General features: G+C 33.5%; 1 protein-coding gene across 4 annotated transcripts in view; it reads left to right on the forward strand.

Annotated features, from left to right (window-relative positions):
• Positions 1–11,221, forward strand: part of LOC106872996 (mediator of RNA polymerase II transcription subunit 15) — an 84,455-nt gene that overhangs the window by 64,026 nt on the left and 9,208 nt on the right. For all 4 annotated transcript variants that reach the window (XM_014920190.2, XM_014920191.2, XM_014920193.2 and 1 more), the window contains 6 exons: positions 4,110–4,213; positions 5,097–5,279; positions 7,227–7,313; positions 7,958–8,028; positions 10,341–10,468; positions 10,568–10,696. In XM_014920190.2, coding sequence (XP_014775676.1) covers positions 4,110–4,213; positions 5,097–5,279; positions 7,227–7,313; positions 7,958–8,028; positions 10,341–10,468; positions 10,568–10,696 — 702 coding nt within the window. The remainder of the gene's footprint in view (positions 1–4,109; positions 4,214–5,096; positions 5,280–7,226; positions 7,314–7,957; positions 8,029–10,340; positions 10,469–10,567; positions 10,697–11,221) is intronic.

Genomic DNA, 11,221 nt, shown 5'->3' on the forward strand with positions numbered 1-11,221 from the left:
TATATATATATATATGTATCTGTGTGCATTATTTTTCACTTTACACATATACCAGCACATATTTTTTGAGTATTTATATTTTTATACTTTAGATTTTATAATTTTTGTTTAAATATGTCTATGTATTGCCATTATCTCAATATCCCGCTTCTGATTTATGGCTTAAAATTAATAGATACTATGTATATCTTTCCTGCTATTGCATATGTAAGTACCTGGAGCAGTCTTTATAGAAACTACCTAATGATTAATTTTAAGTACCAGAATGGTTATTAAACTGATTCTACATAAACAGAAACTGAAAGAAGCTTCTCATATATACAGGAATTGGACAAAATAATGGAAACACCTAGCATCATAGCATCATAATTGTGAAATATCTATAAAACCGCCAAAAGCTTGTTTATTTTTGTTTTTTCATATATTATTAGTATTGCTTAATATGTTTTGCTAAACTTGCTGTTTCTTTTCAATTATCATCAGAAAAAGGTAATTAAAATTCATTAAAATGACAAATCTATCAGACTTTCAAAGATGTCAAATTGTTGGTGCTTGTATGGCAGGTGCTAGCATAACGAAAACAGCCGAAATGTTTGGTGTATTAAGAAGTACTGTCTCGAAAGAAATGACAGCCTTTGAGAAAGAGGGAAAAACAAAAACTCCGGAAGAAAACCCAAACTTTCAGATAGGGATTGTCAGACTCTTACGCAAATTGTTAGAAAGGATCACAAAAGTACAGCTCCCAAAATTACTGCAGAGCTTAATGACTACCTCGAGAACCCACAAAGCCAGATTTCACAGGAGGGTTGCAATCAGAAGACCACTACTTTCCAAAACAAACATTGCAAAGCATTTAGAGTGGAGTAAAAACCTACAGAATTGGTCCCTAGAGCAGTCGGAAAATGTTATTTTCTTGGATGAGTCATCCTTTACCTTATTTTTGACCACTGGCCGAGTATATGTGTGGAGACAGCTAAAAGAAGCATTTGACCCAGTCTGCCTTCTTCCAACTGTTAAACATGGAGGAGGATCTGTGATGATCTGGAGGGCTATATCTTGGAAATCTGCCAGCACAATGGTTTCCCCTTCATGTCAGAATTAATAGTCAAGACTATTTAAGCATTTTATCTGATAAATTCATCCTGTGGCTACAGAACTGTTTCCAAAAGAAAATACAATCTTTCAGGATGATAATGCACCAATTCACACAGCTAAAGTTGTTATTGAATGGCATGAGGAACATTCTAGTGAAGTTGAACATATTATCTGGCCAGTCCCCAGATCTCAATGTTATTGAACATTTATGGTGCATTTTAGAAAAACAAGTAAGGAGTTGATATCCTCTACCATCATCACTACAAGAACTGGAGACTGTTTTAGCTGAAGAATGGACAAAAATTCCTTTGGAAACAATATGAACTTTGTACAAGTCCATTCCTCTTAGAATTCAAGCTGTTATTACTGCCAAAGGCAGTTCTACTCCATATTAAAATAAATTTGTTTGGAATTTTAAGGTGTTTCCATTATTTTGTCCAACCCCTGTATGTGTGTGTGTGTGTGTGTATATATATATATATATATATATAATGTGTGTGTGTATATATAACAGTTGTAAACATTAACATTACTGTCATACAAGTGATGCTTTTCATTTCCAATCTTCCATGCAAATATGTCTGGTCATGGGAAAATATTAACCTTGCTTGGAAACATAACAGGTTGGTAACAAGAACATCCAATTATAAAAGATCTGCCTCACAGAACTCTATCTGAGTCATGCAAGCATAGAAAAGTGGACATTAAAACAACGTTAATAATGACTAATTACATAAAGCTAAGTATAATTTCACATTAAGAGCATTAGTCTATTCACACATATCTAAAGAGAAGGGAAAGCTTAAGAAAATATGGATAATGAACCACTGCATAAAATCAGCTTCTTAATCTGCTACTTTTTGTGTGCAAAATGTGAAGGGGACGTTTGTAAAAGGGCTATTTGGCCAAAGGGACCACTGAGCTATGAAAAGTTGAGAACCGCTTATTTATATGTGTGTGTTCATTGATTTGTTCATTTTCACAAGGGAAGATTTTTTTGGAGCATTTGCATGTCTGACTTAAAAATCCAGTTGTTCCAGAAGATATAGTTTTGAGAGGGAACTGAACTAGTGATACCAACTGGTACAACATTCACATTCTGCTGTTGGGCATATCTATGTTCTCCACACCTCTACTTTCAAATTAGCATACTTCAATATCTTTTCTGCTCACTTGTCTGTTATGTTTTTGTCTGAAGCAACTGCAACATTTATTACAAGACATTTTCTTTCTTTTTTTAATGTCCAGTATAATTGATATCTGGTCTATGATGTCCAGTTGTTCTGTGTGTCTGAATATCAAAATTCTAGTGAATTTTTGGTTTACCAGGTTCATTTAGAGCCATTTCTAGAACGTGGTTGTACCACTTGACTGAAATATTGCACTTTTTACAAAGTGACTTATGTAAATTGAGACTTACTTTACCATAACTTTCCTTTTATTCTTTCTAACCTAACATTTTGCAGCCTGCTATAATGTGACTGGTATTTTTCACTCATTGATTACATAGTTAATACTTCTTCATTAAAGCAGTGAAAGTTCAAATCCTACTGAGGTCAACTTTGCCTTTTATCCTTTTTTAGGATTAATAAAAATATAATACCAGTCAAGTACCGGTGTTGACTAATTTTCCCCTCCTCACCCCAAATCATAGGCCTTGTACCTCCAGCTTTACATTCTGAATTCAAATTCCACCAAGGTCAACTTCGCTTTTCTTTCTTTCACAGATCAATGAAATAAATGTGATAATAATAATTATTATTATAATTGAGGCTGCAAGCTGGCTGAATCATTATCATGCTGGGTGATGTTCTTGGTGGCATTTCATCTGTCCTTATGTTCTGTGTTCAAATACTGCCATGGTTGACTTTGCCTTTCATCCTTTTGGGGTCGATCTAATTGACTGGTACTCTCCCCCAAAATTTCAGGCCTTATTCCTATAGTAGAAAGGATTATTTTGTAAGGTGGTGAGGTGGTAGAATTGTTAGCACACCAGGTAAAATAGATACCAGTTGGACACTGGGGGTCGTTGTAATCGACTACCATCCCCACCACCCCAAAAAATGCTGGCCTTGTGCCAAAATTTGAAACCATTTTTCTTATAACAATGGTGGAGTATTGGCAGAGTTGCTAATGTGTCAGACAATATGTATTTGTGGTATTTGTTTTGGCTGTTTAGATTCTGAGTTAAAATCCCATGAAGATCAACTTTGCTTTTCATCTCTTTGGGGGTCACTGAAATAAAATACCAGCCAAGTACTGGAGTGAGTGGTTTTAACTAGCCTCCAGCCTCCTCTCCCAAATTCCTGACCTTGTACTTATGTGATTATTATCACATTGGCAGTCATTTGGTATACTCAATAAGTATTGGCCAAAAAGCCTTGTGGTATTTTACTACATATCTTTGTTTTGAGTTCAGATCCTGCCATGGTTGATTTTTACCTTCCCTCCTTTTAGGCTCAGGAAGTGTCAGTCAAGTAAATGGCTAAATTTAGTCAACTACTCTCCCTTCCTCCAAATGTGTGGCTTTGTGCCCATGCTAGAAATCCTTATAAGCATCTGAATTTTACAGATCTCTTCTTTTCCTTTTCTTAAAACAGTGTTCCTTTTTGTCAAAATAAGAAATAATTTCTAAAAAAAATTAAAAAGGAAAATGCATTGCAGCATACATATAAAAAAAAAACACTTCTCTCTCTCTCTGATTCCTATTATATATGAGTATATTTGTGTAGTTGTTGATTTATTTGTTTTTAAGGTGACTTTCTTGTTATCAATAACCCTGATCCAGAAAACTTATGACTAAAGGAATTTTAGCTGTAATCTTCTCATATTTTTGTACAACTACATTGTTCAGTGTGTCTTATGAATATGTGTGTGCATCATGAGAGAGAGAGAGAGAGATAATTTTTTTTTCTAAAATTTCAAAAGCTGGTTGTTTTTCTGCAAAGTAAATTTAAACTTTAAACTGTGACTGTTGAAAATTTGACAAAACTACTTTATTTTCTTGTGCGTAGGTATGATGAACCACCAGCAAGCTACAGCTGCTCACATACAATACCAACAGCGACATATGCCAGCTCGCACACCTGTAAACCAACCAAAGCCTGTTCCTTTGCAGGTGTGTATTCTAACTTTTGTCTTTGGACTGTGTTGCTTTGTAAGAAAGTTAACAGCTGTGTACTTATTGATCTTCCATGTTATAGATGATGACTACTGAAATAACTAATCTTAAATCTAAATGCTGTATTGCTTTGCTTTACTTTGTGCTTGCTTCTATTTCTATTTTTAAGTCTTCTTATCTTTGTATTAAATATCCACTCTAATATATATCATGTATGTCATAATGATAAACAGATTTTATTGTCATTAATTCTTATGAAGAACATTAAATGATGATGATGATGACTTTCTTTTTGTATACTGTTTTGAGTTTTGTATGATACTAGTTGTAATGATGGTACACTTGTTTAGAAAGCAATCTATTACACCATGGATTGCGCTTTAAATAATTGATGTGGTGGCTAATAATTATCGTTCAGTTATTTAACTTTCAATAGCTTGACATTTCTTCAGTTCGTCTGCTTGTTTAGTTTTTATAAGTTGTTAATTCTTAATGATTACAAATATAAATTAAATCTCCGGATAGATATTTTATTGATAGTTTGATAGTTACAAAATATAAGTATATTTTTCTATACTATTGATTAGTTTTCCTCACTCCTTTGAAATTTATCCAAATTTTAGTAATGTTATGTTATTTCCCATAATGTAACACATAACAAATTAGACTAAATTTGTTAAATATTTCATGAGTTAATAAAGAAAAAGTATATAATTAGATGTTAATTAAAATATATTTCTTAAGATTTTCATTGCTTTAAGATGGATAGGATAGTTTCAATTGTTGGTTTAATCAACATCAGCTGGCTTGAAGAATGTATTTTATTGTCCTTCTCAGTTGTTGATATTACTGTTCTCATCAATCAGTTTATCTTTCACAGAGGCATGATGCTTTCATGGTTTCCCAAGCACCACCTCAAGCACAACAACAAGCTCAACCACCAACAACTTCTCAACAACCGGTTCCACCACCACAAACTTCAACACAGCAACAACCCCAACAACAACAGTCAGCACCCCAGCAACAAATGGTTGGTCAACAGATGGCAGTGTCAGGCCCTAATGTAATTCAGTGTTATTTACTCTAATACACATTTTGTAACTCACAATTATTTTAATTATATTATCTTGTTGATATGATAAACATATTTGTAATAGCTTTCACAGCTTATTCCATATTTATCAGCTGTATATTACTTCACTGTCAAAGTCACAGTTTTCACTAAAAAAATATTTTCCTTATAACTACAAGTACAGTAATACCTCACTTTACAAGGACCCGCTTTACGAGACCCCGGGTTTATGAGTTTTATTTTTCAAGCACAAGATCGAAATTTTAACTGAAGTGCAAAAGTTTATACTACCATAACAAGTGCTTCTGTGTGTCACTGAGAAATTTATAGAAAGCAAAAAAAAAACCTTCTTCTAAACATACAACTCTTGACTTGTTTTTCAAAAGGAAATCTACAAGTCTGTCTGTGAGTGCTTGTGAATCAGCAATTGTATCTATTAATGATAGCATGTGCAAGTCTAGTATGAGTGAAAGGGATTCAGAAAACAATTATAATATTTTTTTATTATAAATGATCTTGACATTTTTTTTCTTTACATAAAATATTCTTTACTTTCTACTGTTATTTCATTGTCATTTATCTATGAGTATTATAAATTTTATAGGTAAAATATTCTGGGAACGTATTATGATTTATAACATTGCTACTATGGGAAATTATTGCTTTGCTTTACAAACAGTCTCTGGGAACAAATTAACTCATATATTGAAGCATCACTGTATTGTTTTACAAATATCTGACATCTTTCTATAATAGTTTTCCTAAGATTCGTTGTCCTGGAGTAGGCCTTTGATAAAGAGGTCATGAAGAAAACTAGTTGTAGGTGAATTACTCAATAGAGCTATACAAGCCGTGTATAGAGGTGCCTTTAACTAGATGAGTTATCAATGATCATTCAGTATTCAAACAGGTGTCATTAGGGCACAGATCTGAACCCCCTCCTATGTATTATAAGTACTTCAGGCCATAACAGAAGAATTTAAAACTAGTTGATTGTGAAAACTCTTGTATGTTAATGAGCTAGTTCTTATAGATGAATTATCAAAGAATTTGAGAAGTAATTTAAAATGTTGAAGCAAAACTTACCAAAGACAAAAGTAAACCTAGAACCTCAAGATAAACTTTGAAAAGTAAGATTTAAATTGTAGAAAACAGTTGTTAGGAACTCTGTACTATGTACCAAAAGTAAAGTGTGATTGCATATGAAATGCAGTGAGATCATAGGCAGGTAGACAGAGAAGAAATATTAGTAGTTAGTAGTAAGGGTATTCATAAAATAAATTCTTTCAAATTCTTGGAAAGCTCCCTAAAAGCCGTTGATAGCTTCCTTTACCTATACAACTTAATTAGCAATGGAGATAGGTGTTTCAAAAGCATGGTAGCTATAGTAAGAATGAGGTGAAAAATGTTAAAGAAGCTATTTCTTCTGCTAGTAACAAGGAGATTCTTTCTCCAAGTGAAGAGCAAATCCCATCCGTACTATGTAAGTGTGACAAAGTGGACATAAAAGATAATAATGGTGCGGATAGTTAATACTGCTTTGAAGAAGGAATGAATCTTTCTGTTTCAACTTTAGAGTATCTTTGAACAGTTTCAGTTTGCAAGGTACACCAAACCTTGCTTAACACAACTGAAATGGTCTTAGCTAATGACATGCTAGTATGACAACTGTCACTCCTTCTTCAACATATACATTATATCTATTTCTTCCACTTATCCTGTCACATTTTTTAAAACCCTGCACTAAATAAATAACCAGTTGTCTTTCTTTTAAACTATATCTTCCCATAAAATATTTCAAATGTACTTGGTTGTCTCTCCACCGACTTATCACAGCAAAATTGATTTTACAAAATGTTTTTCAACAAATCTTTAAGAGTCAATATGTAGTTTAAAAAATATATATAATTATTATTTTTATTTTTCTTCTTTCTTTAGCAACTACCATTCCAAGGGGGCAACCCTCCTTCTGTACCAAGATCAATGGTTCAAAGTCCGTACATGAGTCCACAGCAATATGGCCAAGTAAGTTAGCAGAATACTTCTTCTGCAATGATTGTATCTTTATTTCATTTTGTTAAGATAATATTAGTATGTGCCGACCATTCACATTACATGTACTTACTGATATATCTTTGCTACTTTTGTTGAAGGTGTTTCACTTCCTTTCAAACCCACCTGTTGTACCTACCTCTCTACTTTGCACTAATAAGTACATTTCTATTTAGTCACTTACTATCCAGAAACAGCAGTAAAATCTCCCTCAAATAACATTGTACTTTCTTAAATAAAGAATATACTGGACAGTATAGTTCCTGATACTCACAGATGGACTGACTTTTGTTATAAGTTTGTTCAGTCCAAGCTGGACTGGGAATAAACACCATCTCTTCCTTACTATTCACACTGTCTCTTCTTAAACTTGCACTAACATTACAATCAGTCTGTCATTTCAAAATTTTCTGCTATTTAAAACTGCCTCCTATGTCTGTTCCTTTAGTATACTAATGTTCAGCATTTCAAGTTCCACATTACCCACACCAATCACATTTATTCTTTCTCATGGTTCATGATGTTTGTTATGAACAATATAGACTAAGGAAATCAGCTCGTTTGTTTTAAACTACTCAGAACTAACAGAAATATATTTTGTACATCGTCTTTTGCAGAGTCCAAGTCAAGTACAGCCAGCTAGTAATGTCTCACAGTTAAATACTGCCCATTCACCTGCTACTCAAGGGTTTGACTTCAAAGCATTTTTCTTTTAATATCTTGATGTAAATTAGTTTTGTTTTCCTTCCTGAAAAGAAGCATGCTACTATGCTTACTTCATATCTACTTCAATTAAGTGGTATCTAGTTGATTACAAGTAAGACTATTGTACCTTTAAAAAGAAAATTGCTCTATTAGTTTACAATTTTTTAAATTTACAAAAGACTTCTGTCATTACTGTTATAGAAAATGGATGTAAATCTCCCAAATCATGAATACAGTATTAACAACTATTGTAAATTTTACTTGTTTAAGTCCCTTGAAAAATCTTGACTAAGTACTATAATGCCACTAAAACTAAGTCTGATCATAATGAATATTTTAGAGTGTGATCAGTTTTGTTTGGGAGATTTGGCTAACTGTTGCATAAAATGTTAAGTGCCATCATTGGTAACAGTTTTGTTGTTCAAAGATCATTTCTTTTCAATGAATATTTTATACTTTGATAATTAATGTGACTAGGTTGGTGTTTCTGTCTATTAGATGACCCCTTTTTTATTTTATTTTACCCCTATGTATTACATTAGCCTGCAAAATCTGAAATTGCCTTACCTGTTCTGTTAGTCTGCTTGAGTTTACTTAATCAACAAATTAAGTGCAACATTAAAACAATAAACTTAACCCTTTCACTGTGGAAAGCAGATATATCAACTCAAAATTTCATTATCCTTAACTGCAGAAAGCAGTTTTATATACAAATCTATTTTTTGTTGAGGAATGTCATATTTGAAACTATTTTTTGTTGAGGTAACATGACTTGCTGAAAATACCAATTCTATTTTTTAACATAATTACTGGAATCATCATCATTTAATGTCTGCCTTCCATACTGGCATGGGTAGGATGTTTTGACAGGAGCCAGCCAGGCAGAAGCCTGCACTAGACTTCTGTGACTGTTTTGGCAGGATTTTTACAGCTGGATACTCTTCCTAACACCAACCACCCAACAGAGTGGACTTAGTGCTTTTTACGTTGCACAAGCACAGGCAAGGTTTTTACAGCTGGATGCCCTTCCAAGTGCAACAACTTAACGGTGTGGACTAGATGCTTTTTAAGTGGCACCTGCACTGACAGGGTGACTAAGTAACCTGCAAGACAAAAATCTTTTGAGAGGAGAAGGGACACTGGAGGAGGGGATCTTGTGTCAGATGATGAAAGATTATAGTGAGACAGAGAGACAGAAACAGGTGTCTTGCTGTAGAGGAGGTACAAGGTTACCCAATCTGAGGGAAGGGCAGGAGAAGGCGCGAGAGAATGGGAGACAGCAGGATAAAGATGGTGCCAAGTGCCAGGCATACTCACAACTGTGAAAAAAAAAAAAAAAAAAAGCGCTTTTAGTAAGGCTTGTGTACTTAGTGTAGTGTCAGTCATCATCATCATATATCTGTTTTCCATGCTGGCATGGGTTGGACAAGTATATACAAATTATAATTAGTTAAACTATGCAAACATTGAAGAGGAAGTGTTAAAAATGAAAATTATGTAGGTTGTTACTAGTTACTCCTTTTCTTTCACTTTAATTTTATCATTTCCATGTCTTAAAATTCAAAACATTTAATGCAAAAAGTAAGAAATATTAATCCTGGACAATGTTATTTTAACATTTTTTTCTGCAGTTACAGAAGGTAACTCGAGGAAATACAAAAAATGATACTTTGTGCTTATCTGTAGACATGATACAGTAAAAGACTGCTTAGAACAAGCTTGGTCTTTCAAGGTGGTACTGGATATAGGTTTAGAAGCCCTGCCATATAAAAAATATTTTTTTTACTATGTAAACATCAACGAAAGGGAAAAAAACACCACCTGTCTGAAGGAAGGAAGGAAGGTTGGATGCTTTCTGACATCAGTGCATGAAAGTATAAGGATTATGTTCTTTACATAAGAGTACCATTCCTTGTTCTCGAATGGTGCACAGAGGACTTTTATTTCCAGAGAATCAGCAGAACCATGAATCATCTTAGTGGCTTTCATAACAGGCAAGATGTAATGAACTGGAAGCTATTAAAAAGTAATGCATAGGACAGAAAGACACGAGATCTGCAGGGATTTAAAAGACAAAGGGGATAATAAATGGTTTAACTTTACTTACAGCAAGTTCTGGGTGGAATTAAAATATCTATAGCTAAAAAAAGGATAAAAACAAGTGAATCTAAAGATTTGGATTTTGGTGATAAAGCACTGCTTATTAGTAAATAAAATTCCTCTGTAGTCTGAAGTGAAATTATTTTTTTGTTTCCAACTCTCTTAATCACTATTTTTGTTTTTGTACATTTCTAGTTCTCATATGGTCCATTCACCTGCTAACTTGGCTGCACCCTCCCCAAATACTCATATTGTCCCTTCTCCAGTATCTCGTAATGCTGCCATGGGTGCCCCGTCACCGGGAAGTGCTTTGAATACACCTGGTGAGGATTTCTTTTAATTTATATATTTATTGTTGTTTTTGAATACTTTACTTTTAATTACAATCTGTGACATCCAAAACTCTCTGTGATTGATTATAGGTAATCCTGGTTCTGTTGGAACTACTGCTAGTCCGTCTGAAGACCAGGCTTATTTGGAGAAATTAAAGCAGTTATCCAAATTTATTGATCCATTGCGGAGAATGATTCGTAAAACAGAAACTGAAGAAGGTAAATTTTGTTTCACAAGTTTTTTTTTTTTTGTTTTCCAAACAATCTTTACCCATTTTCCTCTAAATCTTAATCTGTTTTCCTCTAGATCTTAATCCACTTTCCTCTAATCTTTATCTATTTTCCTATATTTAACTACTTTCATATAAATATTTTCAATATAACCTACTCTGAATAATATATTTTATAAATCTATTTTTTACACTGTAGGTATGAAAGCAATGCTTGTGATACTGTTTCAATACTATATTGGGTCATGTTGCTTAACGTGTTCCTTGCATCTTTCTTTCTGTTTGAGACAGTTGACATCACTTACAATTCATCACACTCTTCACAATGTGTACTCAGTTGAAACTGTGGCTCTGGTCTCTGGCCATGTGACAGTCATTTGTATTCTGCTCTTCTTTTTACCTTGTAATGTCAGTATTAAAGATAGTCTCCAATCTGCAGAGGAGACTAGTGAGAGAGGACTGAAGTAGTTAGTGTGTGTGTGCATATATATATTATATATATGTGTGTATATAT

The sequence above is a fragment of the Octopus bimaculoides genome, chromosome 3 (genome assembly GCF_001194135.2).
Source record: "Octopus bimaculoides isolate UCB-OBI-ISO-001 chromosome 3, ASM119413v2, whole genome shotgun sequence".
Lineage (NCBI taxonomy): Eukaryota > Metazoa > Mollusca > Cephalopoda > Octopoda > Octopodidae > Octopus > Octopus bimaculoides.